The sequence below is a fragment of the Calliphora vicina genome, chromosome 4, assembly GCF_958450345.1.
Source record: "Calliphora vicina chromosome 4, idCalVici1.1, whole genome shotgun sequence".
NCBI classification, from domain to species: domain Eukaryota; kingdom Metazoa; phylum Arthropoda; class Insecta; order Diptera; family Calliphoridae; genus Calliphora; species Calliphora vicina.
In genome coordinates, this window is record NC_088783.1 from 65,955,410 (window position 1) to 65,971,019 (window position 15,610).

General features: G+C 29.4%; 3 protein-coding genes across 3 annotated transcripts; 1 reads left to right on the forward strand and 2 right to left on the reverse strand.

Annotated features, from left to right (window-relative positions):
- The first annotated feature begins 16 nt into the window (after positions 1–16).
- On the forward strand, positions 17–2,468 carry ais (aramis). Its single transcript, XM_065507359.1, has 5 exons — positions 17–188; positions 253–1,040; positions 1,115–1,448; positions 1,572–1,882; positions 1,946–2,468. The coding sequence occupies exons 1-5, from the start codon at positions 114–116 to the stop codon at positions 2,295–2,297; spliced, it is 1,860 nt and encodes a 619-aa protein (XP_065363431.1). The 5' UTR covers positions 17–113; the 3' UTR covers positions 2,298–2,468.
- Positions 2,343–13,835, reverse strand: hfw (leucine-rich repeat domain-containing protein hfw). The gene is made up of 7 exons (XM_065507360.1): positions 13,526–13,835; positions 6,607–7,301; positions 6,308–6,542; positions 5,267–5,383; positions 3,264–3,425; positions 3,074–3,181; positions 2,343–3,001 (listed from the first exon to the last, which is right to left on the reverse strand). The coding sequence occupies exons 1-7, from the start codon at positions 13,541–13,543 to the stop codon at positions 2,720–2,722; spliced, it is 1,617 nt and encodes a 538-aa protein (XP_065363432.1). The 5' UTR covers positions 13,544–13,835; the 3' UTR covers positions 2,343–2,719.
- On the reverse strand, positions 10,189–12,196 carry LOC135956584 (uncharacterized). Its single transcript, XM_065507119.1, has one exon. The coding sequence runs from the start codon at positions 12,160–12,162 to the stop codon at positions 10,189–10,191; it is 1,974 nt and encodes a 657-aa protein (XP_065363191.1). The 5' UTR covers positions 12,163–12,196.
- Positions 13,836–15,610: the final 1,775 nt, after the last annotated feature.

A 15,610-nucleotide genomic window follows, 5' to 3' on the forward strand; every position in this document is an offset into this window, starting at 1 on the left:
GTCCAAAACAGCTGATCGTTTACTCTGAGCTACACGTGCACAACTTCTCTCTCGTTTAGTGTTTTTAAAAAATAAAATATTTGTAATAAAATATCGGTATTTATTAAATAAAAATGGATGCCCATGACTTATTTCGTCAGTTGACAAGAGGTGTAAGATTTACCAACAGAAATAAAGCTCCACAAAAGGTAAATATTGATAAAATAAGCTGAATAAAAACTCGATATAAACAATTGTTATTGTTTCCCACAGCAGAGCAAAAAGCCCTTGGAAAAACAGTGTAAACTGGAGGATGAAATAAAAAGCAAAGATGAAGGAATAGTTTCAGATGAAGATGAAACTATGCAAGATATTGAAGACATAGAAACGAACGTTTCGTCTGATGAAGAAGAACTACAGCAAGACGATGAAGAACCACAAACATTTGAATTTATATCGGGAGTGACAAGTTCTGGCAAAAAATCGAAAAAGAAAACCAAACCTCTTACAGCCGAACAACAAGAAAAACAAATGGAAGAGGAAATGATACAAACAATTCGTAAAGAAAATCGTATTACAGTATTTGGAAAAAATATACCAGCACCCATCTCCACGTTCCAGGAACTGCACACCAACTATAACATGAATGAGAAACTAGTGCAAAATCTTGTGAACTGTAACTATGCCAAACCTACAGCCGTGCAAATGCAAGCTATACCCATTATGCTTAAAGGCAGACCTCTAATGGCTTGTGCCCCCACAGGTTCTGGCAAAACTATAGCCTTTTTAGCACCTGTTATTAATGACTTAAAGGCTCCCAAGAAAGTAGGCTTTCGTGCTTTAGTTTTAGCACCCACAAGAGAATTGGCTCAACAAATCTATCGTGAGTGTATACGTATGTCGGAAAAGACGGCTCTTAAAATTCATATAATAAGTAAAGTTAATCAGGCGAAAGCGAAATTTGGTGAGAATTCCTCAAAAAAATTCGATATTTTAATATCAACACCTAATAGAGTTAGATTTTTGTTGCAACAAGAGCCACCGCTGTTGGATTTGAAGAGGTGCGGTCTAAATATTAATTTTTTTTTTTTAAAGACGTGATGAATTTTAATGTTACTTTTTTATTTTATTCTAGTATTGAATGGTTTATTCTTGATGAAGCTGATCGTTTGATGGAGGAGGGTCAGAATAATTTCAAAGAACAATTAGATGATATTTTAGCTGCCTGTACAAATCCCCACAAAAAACTTGCTTTATTTAGTGCCACATATACGGTGCCGGTAGCCAAGTGGGCTTTAAAGAATCTTAAAAATCTAGCTCGTGTAAATGTGGGTGCCCAAAATGCTGCTACTGAATTTGTGGAGCAAGAGTTGTTGTTTGTGGGTTCAGAAAGTGGCAAACTTTTGGCTGTACGTGATATGGTGAGAAGCGGTCTGAAACCACCGGTGTTGGTGTTTGTACAAAGTAAGGTAAGTTGTACGGCTCTTAGAGGCTTTTATCATAATTTTAGATGTAAAATGTCTTTTGGAATCAAGTTAATATAGTTGTGTAAATACCCAATCATCGAAATTATTGTTTTTTGACTTTATTAGGATCGTGCCAAACAGTTGTTCGAGGAACTTTTATACGATGGCATTAATGTCGATGTCATACACGCCGATCGTACCCAGCAACAACGTGACAACTGTGTGAGAGCTTTCCGTGAAGGTCATATATGGATATTAATTTGTACAGAACTTATGGGACGTGGTATTGATTTCAAAGGAGTTAATCTAGTATTAAACTATGATTTTCCACCCTCCACTATATCATATATACATCGTATTGGTCGTACCGGCAGAGCGGGCAGACCAGGAAAAGCCATAACATTTTTCACACAAGATGATACACCACATTTGAGAAGGTATGTTGTTGTTATATTTTAAAATATTTCAAATATTCCAATAAAACCATAATTTCATTACAGCGTTGCTGAAATTATACGCAATTCTGGTGGCAAGGTACCCGAATTCATGTTAAACATGAAAAAAGCCAAGAAATCAGAGAAAAAGAAACTGGCCAGTTTTGCTCCAAAGCGAGCAGATATTTCTACCAGAATCAAACCCGAACAAGAAAGACAAGATAAATTAGAAAAAGTAGAAAAGGTAATGCAAAAGAAACACAAGTCAGCTAAAAACTCTAAGGCGGAAAATGATGATAACAATAAAAAATTCAAGAAAATACAAAAATTAAAAAATACCCATAACAGTTTGCCGCCTACAAAAAATAAGAAATCGAAAAATCATATTAAAAATAATAAATCTAAACAAAAATCTTAATAGTTATACAAACCTAAATACAAATTGATTTAAGTAAAAGAATAATTGTTATTTAACATTTCATAGTTTATATATATTTTATATATAGTAACTTTTTTTGATAATATAACAATACATAAGTTTTTTTTATCATGTATTGTTTATAATAAATTCATAAAAAATACAATAAAATTGGTTTTTTCTTTATATTCTTTTATAAACATATTTAATTGCACTTGTTTGATATGTGTTTGAGATTATTTTGTTACAAACAAAATAATCATTACTTTAGGCACTTTGTTTCCATTTAACATATATAAATAATAATATTTAAATTAACATTTAAAATTAGCTTTTAAAACATCGATACTTTTAGTTTAGTTTTCTTACAATACATAAATTTAAACACAGTTTTTGTTTTCAATTAATTCTTAAAAAAAAAATTATGACTCACAAAGCCAATCACAAGGTAATTTTGGCATTTTACTAGCTGGCCATGGCAAATAGCCGGCTGTTTTGAATACCCAATAATCATAGGATACTTTTGTTATCAGGGCAATTAATAAAATAACTTCGGTAGCTATTAGATAATAAACATAATCGGTCCAATCATGCGGCGATTGACACACTTTAATCTCTTGTAATTCCATTATACGCTGAGGTATATTACGGCATTGAATTTCCACATAGTCTGGTATATCTTTACTGCGCTGCAGTAGCCAAAGCTGGTTATTAAAAGAATTTTTGTTTAAATAAAAATCATTAATGAATTATTAAATAGTTGTTTAACAAATTACCTTTAATACTTTGGCCGAGTTACAATCACATATTAATTTATTGCCACCCAAAAATATTTGTCGTCCAACTATGCTATCCAAAACATTGGTTAATAAATATTCGGGAAGCTGAAAATATGTTAAATCACTTAAATACAATACTTTTTTTTATTTTATAAAGATTATATTTTTCTTCTGATCTTAAACTTACCCTTTTAATATTATTGTTACGCAAATATAATCGCTGAAAATGATCCATAAAATTAGTACCTTCCAAATCGTGCATTGATTCAATGTGATTGTTATCGGCAAGTAGTTTTACAATGCTTTGGTAGGTGGGATTATTATGAAAATGTTCACCAATTACTGTGATCTGTGAAGTACGAAAATATGTTAATAATCAGCTTAATATAATAGTGCAAAATCTTATAAACTGCTCACCCCTGCAAACACTTAGTTTTGTTATCATTTTAAAGAATGATTTAAAATCAAAGGCCCTAACTAAGATTTCACAAACACTTGAGATTAATAGAATTTTTCACAAACTGGGGAGTTTATTCTCTCAGATGTATTTCAATTGTGAATTGCTATTTTCAAATAAAATATGTAGCTTAAGTTAGACTTGACTTAAGGTTTGAGAATAATTTTAGATTAATAATAACAACTTGACAATACATATCAAACATAGTGTAAAACTAATACCGCAACAGAGAGTAAAATATGTTAAAAACATTTATGGCCGAAACAACAATAAAACTTAAGTTTTTGACAGCAGACTTTGAAGATTTTCAAAAACAAAATTTGGATAAAAAAAAGTTGGCAATCGTGGGATTTCACTTATATATCTTTAATGTATTCAATAAAAAAATGTTCACTATCAGAATATATCGATGGTAAGATAATTTCAAGCCATTTACTCCCTGTCTATACCAGACTAATTTTTATCATGATAAACTTCAAAATGGTTGTCAAGATAAAAAATTATTACGTATAGTCTCCATTTATTAGTATTATTGCTTCGTTATGACAAAATTGTTAGTGCTTTTGCTCAGATAACTTTGTCTTGACAACAAACGTCATTAATTGTCATGATAAATATTTGTGAAGTATAGACAGGGGGTTAGAGACCGATTTTATTAGTATTATTGCTTCGTTATAACAAAATTGTTAGTGCTTTTGCTCAAACAACTTTGTCTTGACAACAAAAGTCGTTAATTGTTGTGATAAATATTTATCAAGTATAGACAGAAGGCAAAATTGAATTCAGGGGTATTTTATTATGGAGCAGGATTAGGGTTTTTAATTTCCCGACCTTTTTTGATTCCCGGGAATTTTTTTTCTACATTCCCGGGTACCCGGCTATTCCCGAAATATATAATGATACTGTAAATTAGGAATATTATAGCCAAATTTCATATAAAAACTTACCCCCATATGCATAAACAGTTTATAAATTTATCAAAGGTTTATAAAACTAAATTTCCATACAAAATCTCTTTCATAAACCTTTGATAAATTTATAAACTGATTATGCATATGGGGGTTAGTGTTTTATTAAATATCAGATCTTCGAATTAATTAATAAAATTTGAGCTTAATTCACTAAAATCTTAATAAAAATGTCAGCCTTTCATTCCATAAATCCCTTTCTAATATTAAATTTTTTTAGATTCATTCCAAATCCTTTCTTTAAACTGAATTAATTTTAAAGTTAATTAATAACAGAATTTATTCAAACTTTAAATGATTAAATTTTTGTTAAATCAAATCATTTCCAAAATTAATTGAAAAAATTGTCTTAAACTTTTTAGATTTTAATTGAAGAAAAATTTAATCATTTAATAAATTTTTGAAGCTATTTAGTTATGTATTTGAAGAAGAAATTTAAAGAAATTAGAATGATTCAATAAGAAATAAATTCAATAAATAATGAATTCTCCTTTTTGAATTTTCATACGAAAAACCCCAGATAAATAATAATAATAAGCGGTCTATTATTGCCAAGATATAAGCAAAAAACTTTTCACTGTTTTTTTGGAGAAAAAAAACATAGTTCTAACTTGTTTTCTATGTATTTTCGTCAGTTTTTAATTCCCGGGATTCCCAACTAAAAATCCGGGGAATCGGGTAGTGAAAAATTGCCAAAATTCCCGGGAAATTTGTACCGGGATTTCCCGGGATAAAACCCTAAGCAGGATATAAAAAAATACTTACATTATTATTAGTAATATTAAGCTGAAATGTATTCTCCGGCAATTTAGGCGGCAATTCTGTTAAACCCAAATTGGAGCAGTCAACACGACAAAATATTTTATTTTTTGAGGGATCCCCCTAGAAAAATTTAGAAAAAAATAATTGAAACATTGGTTAAAATTACAATATTAAAACTTAAAATAACCAAAATACTCAAGATAATAATTGTTCAAGGCAATGGTCAAAATTAGATTAAATATTGAAAATTGTAGGTTAGAAATACATATATCAAGTTTGTCATTCTACTTGTACTAATTATAACGTTTTAATGTCCTTTTTAAACAATTTCATCAGGTTTTCTAGAGCAACTATGAAATTTAATCGTAAAATGATGTTTTTATTATTGTTTAATAATGCTTTCTATACCTAGCTATTTTTTGGGTATCGGGACTATGTGAATCCCAGCCTATAAAACCCTTTTCCTTGGACTGGGTTTTTTTACTTTAATTATCTTTATGGCACCTGACTTTTTTCTCTCCAATTTCATTTCTTCTCTTCACTTTGAGTTCACACCGAGTTATATTCCTTAAGGGTATTACAATGAATCCTACGGGTCTTCGAGTGGAAGTGTACTTCTATACTACACACCCCTTCAAATAATCTATCTAATCTAGCAGTTGAATTATTAAACTTTTTATTAGATTATGTTAAAACCTAATTACATACTAAGTTAGCAATTTTGAATCCTGTAGAAGCATTTTCTATATTATTAAAATAAATAACTGTTCTTCCAAAATGTATAGAATATTATGTTGTTGTACCAGGTTAAACTATAAAATTTTCTAGAAATTAGAATATTATTATATCTATTGGTTTTACTCAAAACCTTGATAAAAAAATATCCCTCTTATTTTAAAGAAAATGTTAAATAAATCATTTATTTTTCATTATCGGTATTTCCTTCAAACATTTTTCCAATTACTACAAACAGTTGTTACACATATGCCAAATTTCCTGCAACAAACACATTTAATTATCTTTTTTTCTTTTTTTTTTACCTACCGCTGACAACATATGTTCCGGCGCACAAGTACAATTGCCTTTTCCTGGTATAACCGGGCAGTCCGTGTAAAAACGTCTAATTATATCGATTTGATTAATCGCAATATAATCGGTTGTATTAAACCAATTAAAAGTAGAATCCATTAAGCAAAATGAACTGTTGGGGGCCACGAATTTAAATGAACCGCGAAATATGGTTTCTACCAAATTATTGCACAGCATGCGTTTGTTGTCTCTAAACAAAACAAAAATATTAAATGTAATAATGTGTTCAAATTAATATTTAACTAAACACTCACCTTATATCCATAGTAATATTTTGATTAGGACCCAATTTAGGTATTTGTGTTAGATTATTCTTGGAGAGATTTAAAAATTTCAAAAATATCGGTGTTTTCATGGTGATATTCAAGAGATTATTGTTGGATAAATTAAGGCACTTCACTTTAGACATACGTGAAAATGTTTTCACAATACGTCTGATATTGCCATCGGTTATGGCCAATGATTGTAGTGTTTGAAATATGGGTGATGATAAATCAATTTCTGTCATTGTGACATTATAAATATGCAGATTAGTCCAATTGCTGGTGTTAGGACAACTGCTTATCATTGACAGTTGTGTGATGTTACAGCAATACCAATTATTCTGGCTGGCATTTGAATTGGGATGTTGACGACACTGACAGGTGTTGATGAAGTGTGAGGTTTGATGGTGTGTTTGGTTGGTGTTGTTGTTATTAAATGAATTAAGGCACAAATTCTCTTCCATTTGGAAGCAATAGTCGGGAGCCGTCTCAACTTGTGGCGCAATTTGAGACTTATTGGCTTCTGTAGTGGCCAAGGCATTGCCATTGCCGCTGGTAGCTGAGCCGCCCGAATTAGTAATACTGGGTATTACAATCTGAGCTTCTTGTTGAGCAGGGCTTTCTTCTTCTGGCCTTCCCCTAACAGTAGCTCCACCGTAAATGATTAGTGCTATAAGGGTATAATACTATAAAGAAATAAAATACAATATACAATGTCATTTGCAAAAAATATGGCATTAGAATGTTAGACAAGGTAGTCTATAGGAAAATATTAATTGCTTAAGCAAATATTGACCAACTGAGTAAATGAATGAAAGTCTACAGAGTAGAAAAAGTAGCTAGTTAGTATAAGGGTTTGTTAGAATGATTATGTTATGATATGACATGAATTCTAAGGAGTGTCTATAGCCATAGATAAAAGCAACACATTTGTTGCTTTTAATTAATTTATCTTTTCTTTATTGTTATCATTTTGTTTCTATTTGTTTATTTAATAAATGGAAAAAAGTTTTACTTTATTGTATTATTATGGTATTGTACTTTAAGATCAGCTTTTTATTTAAATTCATTTGTTAGCATGCTTAAAGTAAATAATGAAATTTTAGCTAGATTTTATTTATTAAAAATAATTTGGTTTTTTGAATTTATTTCTATTTGTTTTAACTAATTTGAATTTTAAATTGCTTTATTTTCTAACTATCTAAAAATGTGTTAAAATATCATTATGTATGTATATATTATTTGGTTGAATGTACTTTGGAACATTTTTAGCTTTCTTAAACCATTACAAAGCTAAATTTTAAGGAAAATTATAAGATTTAATAATAAAAATTGGAATTTCTCTTTATATTTTGTCATTTCTTGACAGATATAGATGATTTTCAATAGTAAATTTCAATGAAGTTACAATACAATGATCAATTTTCAAAATAACGACATTTTACTACATACAAATATATGTGTTTTTATTAAAATTTAGTAAATTTCGATGTTATATTTTTAAATTTATTTTGATAATATTAACGTATTTGTATATGTATCCATACGAAAAATATGCCCCTAGTTTGGAGATGACAGAGCGACACCAAACAGACCTCTATGGTTGTAACTGAGGGTTTATTTGTTTTGAAGTAACCTGCCCAATCGCCAGATCTCAATCCCATAGAAAAGATATGGAAAAATTATACCACGAAGAAATTTCTATTGAATATTTGGAAAAGTTTCTATTGTATTGTCAACCACTGTAAACAAATTTTAGAAAATTAATAAACCTTATTAACTACACCATTTCCAATTGTATTTCAGAAGTTTCTAATTGTATTTCAGAAAATTCCAATTAAATTTCAAAAATTTCCAATTGATTTTCAATAATTTCCAATTATATTTCAGAATTTTCTAACAGTATTTCCGAATATTCCAATTATATTTCAGAAGTTTCCATTTATATTTCAGAATTTTCTAATTGAACCTATTTCAGAAATTTCTATTCGTATTTCAGAAGTTTAAATACCTATATTCTAAAATGTAATTGTATTTCAGAATTTTCCAATTGTATTTTGGGAAATTAATATTTGTATTTCAGAATTTTCTTTTTGTATTTCAGAAATTTCCATTGGTATTGCTATTAGAATTCTCTGAAATACAAATGGAAATTTCTGAAATAAAATTGGTAAATTCTGAAATACATTTGTAAAATTCTTAAATATAATTAGAAATTCCTGAAATACAATTGGAAATGGTGTAGTGTAAGCCATTCTTAATTGTTAAATCTTCAAATTTTTTGTTATTTTATCGATACTTCTATGACAAGTTCTTCGTTTAACAATTGCTAAGTACATATTGCAATGTATTGTAAACAAAAACAATACAAATTTTTTTACTGTGGTTTTCTTTCTTAATTATTTCATTCACAATTAATTTAAGCTTTATTCAGACTTTTATTTTAGGTGTTTAAAGTGTTTAAACATTTTATTATACAATGTATGAAAAAAAAAAACTAGAAATATCGCAGACTAGTGATAATTAAAACATTAATTTACAGCCCAGAAAGGTACATACTAATAAATGCCATTAATAATAAAATACGTCAATAAGAAAATATTTGAAAATGAGATTGTAATTGTTTAAAAATTATAAAGATTCTAAAATTAGCTCTGAACATAAAAGCTCGTGCTAGTAGAAGAAAGTAAATTAGAAGCTACTATTTTTAATTTTGTTTATAGGTTCTTAAATAAAAAAATAAATTTGGATAAACTTTGATAAAAAAATTATTAAAAAATCTGAAATGTTGTAGGTACATGAGCTTTTACATACATAAGTTAATTGATCAAAAATCATTTTGAATTCATCTGAATGTAGAAAATCAAACAGATTCGAATACACTATATATTCAGTAAGGTTATCTGAATCGTCTGCATACATATATATTTACAATACGTGTCCCAGTTATCAAACCCAGATAGTACAACTAGGCTGACATTTTTCACCTCTCATTTTATAGGGTGAATGCACCAGTAGTCGGCAGTTTAACTTTTTTTCAGTTTTTAAAGTGATACCATTATGAGTGCGAACAAGGTATTGGGATGTAAATGAGTTATTATTGTTTAGTAATTTGTATAGTTTTAGACTCAATTAATTATTTTCAAGCAGTTTTTATTAAATTTGAGCAATTTACGTTTTTTTGAAAAAACACGATTTGTACCTGAAGTCGGCACCCTTGATCCTAATGTCGGCAATTTGTGACCCAATTGTCGGCATATCATTTTTTATTAAGAAAAGAATAAAATCTTAAAAGAATTCAAGTTATTTTTTATTTAAAATATCAGTCATTTAAAATAATAATAATAAAAAACAAAAACAAAACAAAAATTAAACGTAGGTATGTAAAAAATTATAAATATTTGGAATCCATTCAATACATTAATAAAAAATTAATAAAATTAAAGGTACTACAAGTTCTATAGGTATTTGTACTATAAGTTAATTTAATAATAAATTATTAAAATTAATTTTCAAATAGGTATGTACTTAGTTACTAATTAAGAAAAATATTATATATATTCGATAGATACTTCAGTCTATTTGGTCATTGCATGCTATGCACACAAAGTCAATCCCCATTACATCGTCGTACGGCAGTTCTTTCAAATTAGTGCATTTGAGGTGAAACCACTGTGGGCAAATGTCACATCCTATGTTTTTCAGACCATCATCCTCAGCGTCTGTGTCCAAATCTTCTTTACATGTGCCACAAACTTGTTTTATCTTCCCTTTTTTATTTTTTTTTGGTTTATTTTCTTTATTAATTTTTCTTTGTTGACGTTGAAGTTTTCTTTCTTTTATAGCTTCAGCTTTATCAATTTTTTCACGTTCTTTTGACTCTATATGGACCCTCCATGCAAGAGCAGATATAGCACTAGGTGCCTTAGGCTTTAAAATGCGCTTTGAAGAAGTTGATGGCTTTGGGAAATATAAATGTTTTTCAAATGTTGGTGACATGGATTTGGCTTTCATTAGCGAAGCGCCTAAGGAATTTTTACCAATCGTACTAGTAACTGATGAGCTTGGAGAAGAACAGTCTCTATTAGTTGGAAGCGGTTGGTTAATATTTAAAGGAGTAGTAGGGATTGGACTTGAACAGTTAAGAGGCTGAAATGAAGTATCGTTATCATTAATTGTTGATGCAGTTGGAGATGAGTAGTGAACAGGTTTAAACTTTTTACTGGGATTATCTGTATCTAAAGTTGGCGTTACTACCAGCTCTGTTTGCTTTTCCAAAACCCCCTCCTCATTAATTATATACGTGCCTGACTCTATGGTAACGTTACTCAAAATGTTAATAGGTTGATCATTTCCATTTCTTTTTAAGTTATTGATCTCTTCAATAATGACATCGGAATCAATTCCACGTTCACATAAATTAGGAGCTATTCGGTTGATTATTTCAATGGCTCGATCAAAATCTCTTTCTTTAAGTCTTTTCTCATTTTCAGACTGATCACCTACTAATAACTCCAATTGATTTTTTACACATTTAGTGTAATCAACGTTGTCAGGATTAAAAGGGTATAATCCGCATTTTCGAAACCCATTTTTAATGGTATCTTCCATGTTTATTTTAGAGAGAACCGCGTGAAGAAGCGGGCAAAATGTTGATTTATTAATAACTTTACAAATATTTTCCGGGTTCAATTGCCATTCTCTTATGGTATTCTTCCATTCTTGTTTTAGTGGTTTAAACACGCTCACGTCAGCAGGTTGCAACATGTGTGTAGTGTTTGGAGGTAGTGCATATAGAATAATGTTGTTGTCTTCACAAAATTGGCTTAGTTCCAAAGTCATGTGGGATTTATGACCATCAACAAACAACAGAATGGGCCGTTGGACATTGTGATCATTAAGCCAATTGTGGACTCCATTTGCGATATATTCGACTTCACTTACCATCCATCCTGACTCTGATTTCCCAAGAAACCAATTTTCTGGCAGGCTGTTTATTATGTCTTTGGGCGGTCGTATATATGGAAAGACTACCATTGGTACCACGGTCTTGCCATTTGCTGAAAATACCAATAGCACTGTAATTGTTTCTTTTTCATTCCCCTTTTGTATGGAATATACATTCCGATATCCTTTTGGAGCCAAAACTTTGCCAGTTTTAGGGCACATACTAAAACTTGTTTCATCACCATTAAATATTCGGGATGGATCAGCTAAAATATCCAAAGCGTTCTGGTCATTGAGAAATTTTTTTAATCCATTAAACCATTTTCTTATGGCTTCCTCTGTTACTACCGCTCGACCCTTACTAATTCCTTCTGCTTCTCTAATTGATAGACAGGGATGACGTTTCAAAAACCCTTGATACCATTTCCTTCCTGGTCGACCGTTTAAAAACGGTGTGGTTCGCTGTTCTTCCTTCACGATTGTTTGAACCGTGTTTAGCAAATCCTCACTTTTTAATGGAAATCCACATTTTGCTAGATCTTGGCACCATTTTACTAAACGCTTTTCTTCAGAATCAGACAACACGGTTTGTGGCCCCATCTTCCTAGCACATTCAGGAACACGTCCGTATAATCTGTCCTGTATGGTTGAACGAGGAACTCCATATTTTTTACTGGCACCTAGTACTGAAATCTTCTTTTCTCTTATTTCACAAAGAGCATTTTTTAAGGCTTCTTCAGGATATTGGTGAATGGGTCTTTTTCCTGGTGTGTCCATATTTGTAATTCTAAAATGTTAGGAAAATAATCCCTTCTAAATCTCAAAATATTACTCGGTTTTGCGATCTCCAGACAAATAAAAGCTGCTGCCGACTTCAGGATTCTTTAGCTCCTATACTCGGCAGTTCTTGAAATACTCAATTAAAACTGTGCCGACTATTAGGTAAATTCATTTTAAACTCATTTTCTTCAATTCTATTGTCAAGAGAGGTGAGTAATAAACAAATTTGTAGAATTTGAGCTTAATATAAAAAAATAGCCATTTGCCTGAAGTCGGCATCACCATGCCGACTATTGAAAATCATTGAAATTTTTGTTCCTAATGGCGGCATTGATTAAAATAACCAAACAAATTATTTTTTGTAAAAACTTTTACATTAAAGGTAATATTTAAACAATCTTTTATCTGTTAAAACCGCTTTTATAACAAAATCACTTTAATTAATATGGTTACTTACTTGTTTTAGTTGGCCTTGCCACTAAAAAATTTCTTGAAAATCAGGCACTACCGCACCTGTTGAAAGATGGTCACTGAATGATGACAAAAATAGATCAAAATACTCATCTCACCCAAATGTAAACATTACATAAGGAGAAATGAGTGTATGTTAAATTAAAGTTAAATCTTACTTTTGTATAAAATTATCGTTATTCTTATTTATTAAGCTTTTAAGTCAAAAATGCCGACTACTGGGTCATGCCGACTATAGGAGCGTTTACCCTATATGTATTTTTCTGTTACCTAAATAATCAAATTTATTTCAAAATGTTTACCCAATTTCATGTTTATTAACAAACAAAAAAGCCAAATAGTAACCAAGTTAATTAAATCTTAAAAAATATAAAAATCAGCAATAATAATAAAAAATTAAACATACTCATACATCCAAACATAAATAGAGATAAACACGTAGAGCAAAACAAATAGTAAAAGAAATAAAGAAAAAATAACAACAAATAACTCATTAAAAAAAGCTAAAAATAGAATCGCAAGGAATTATAATTAACCACACAATCAATGCGCCAACAACTTAGTATAATGAGAAAAATAAACATTTATGAACGTAGTTTTTTGTTTCTTTTTATGTAAACACATGTTTAAGGTGATTTTTTTCCCAAAAAACAATATACATATTTCTTTGTTTATTTAATTACTTTCAAAAAAACGTATAAATGAAACTTACTTTTAGGTATATATACATTTTGTTTTTGAGATCTTTTAGTTACGTTATTATTACATTTAGAAAAATGCAAAATATTTCAAAACTATTTGTTTCATTTAATTGCACTCATATTTAGCTGTCGCTGTGTTAAGAATTTATTAAAATTTTCTTATTTTAATTATTTATTGCACTAAATTTACAATCAATGTGTAAAGCACGTAAACACACGAGTCAACGACCACTTGTTGCTGCTTTTTTCCCTTACATATGTAACTATGTTTTTTTAAAAATAAATGTAAAAATAACAAAAGCAACGTTTAGTACTAGTTGATTTTATCCAAAACTAAAAACTGTATTTATAAAATTAATAATGAAAACAACAAAATAACAATAATAAACACAACCGAACGCGAGATTTGTCAAAAAACAACTGAGAGATTCGAGGTGAATTTAAATGAGGTGAAGTCATTTCTACAATAAATACCTAATCTACAAAAACAATAGTCAATTTATTTGTTGTTTGAGCTGTCAAAGTCTGGTTGTTGTTTTTGTAGCTTTTGCGTTTTTGTAGTATTTGCTTCAACAAGTTCTAGAGAATTTGACACCTCAAACAACTAAATAAGAAAAGAAAAATATTATCAGCACTACCTTAATAAAACTTGCCTAGGAGAGAATTTTCTAAGAAAATGAATGAATTGCTGCAGGTGTACCCTTGGGGGTTAAATGCGCCTTACAGGAAACAAAAGAATCCAAAAATTTAATCTGATTTGGTTAATTAATACATATAACTAATTTACTGTGATTTAAGATATAAAGACATTCTAGTTTAAAATATTCCGGTTATATATTTCAACAAGAAAACATATTGAGAATACTTGTTACTTTTTGAATTTTTATAAAATTCAAACTAATTTGTATAATAAGTATAATAATAAGTTTAAAAAGAACATATTTTCAGAATGTGGCTACACTCTTAGCATTGGCAAAACAATAAAAACTTTTAAAATTCTACAAGATAGAAGATTAAATCAAGAACAAATAAGGGACTATATTCGTCTGTGCCCAATCTTACATATCCTTCACCAAATTATACTTTAAAATAAAAATTTTAAATATTTTTAGGTAAACAAAATTAAACGTTGTTTTTATTTTTTTTCCAAATTTTTTTTTTTTTTAATTTTTATTTCAAATTTTTTTGGTAAGAAAAATTCGGATTAAATAATATTTTTCCCGATTTTGACCAATTGCAGGTTCAAATTACAATATACATCCTTGAAATGGATTTTGAAATAGCTATTATTACTCTCAATGAAATAACTCCCATCAAAAATGAAATAATTCCCAAACTTGAAAACTGAAATAACTACCCAAGGGTAAAATGAAATTACTCCCAATAATCGACAGTTTCATAATTTTAAAAATATTAGTCCCAAAAGAAGGGAAATAACTCCCAATGAAATAAATCCCAATAGAAATGAAATAATTCCCAATCCGAAGCAATTTATTTATGTAATCTAACTCCCCTCCTCTGGGGTGTATCAAAAACTGTCGTCGCTCAGAAAAGTTTTTTTCCTAATATCTCAGCCATTTGTATTCCGATTTCCTCGATTTTAAATGTTAACCAATCCTGGGAATTGCTGATATATTGATGTATCAATCGTGTTTGTAAGTTATTTGGGGGCTATGGAAAGTTAATTTAAACATATGGACGGACATGGCTATATCGACTTTGCTATCTATAACGATCCAAAATGTGGGGTCGCACATGAAAAATGTAGAAATTACTAACGGAATGACAATCTTATATATGTAAAAAACGATGTTGAAAGCATCATGTTTTACCGTTACTATATTATTATTATATTTTGGATTTACTAAAATTTTATAACTAGATTTCAATTTTTTAGCTATAGCTGAATTCTTGAAGTTTATTTATTTTAGCGTTTATTTAGTTTTATATTGACAGCACCTACAACATATGATTATTTTTTTCCGAAAGGGTGGCCATATTTCTCAATGCTATTTAATTATTTACGGGGATAATTGTGTTGGCAATTAAAACAATAAATAAATAATGTTTTATCTAATAAAACAAATCTGTATTAA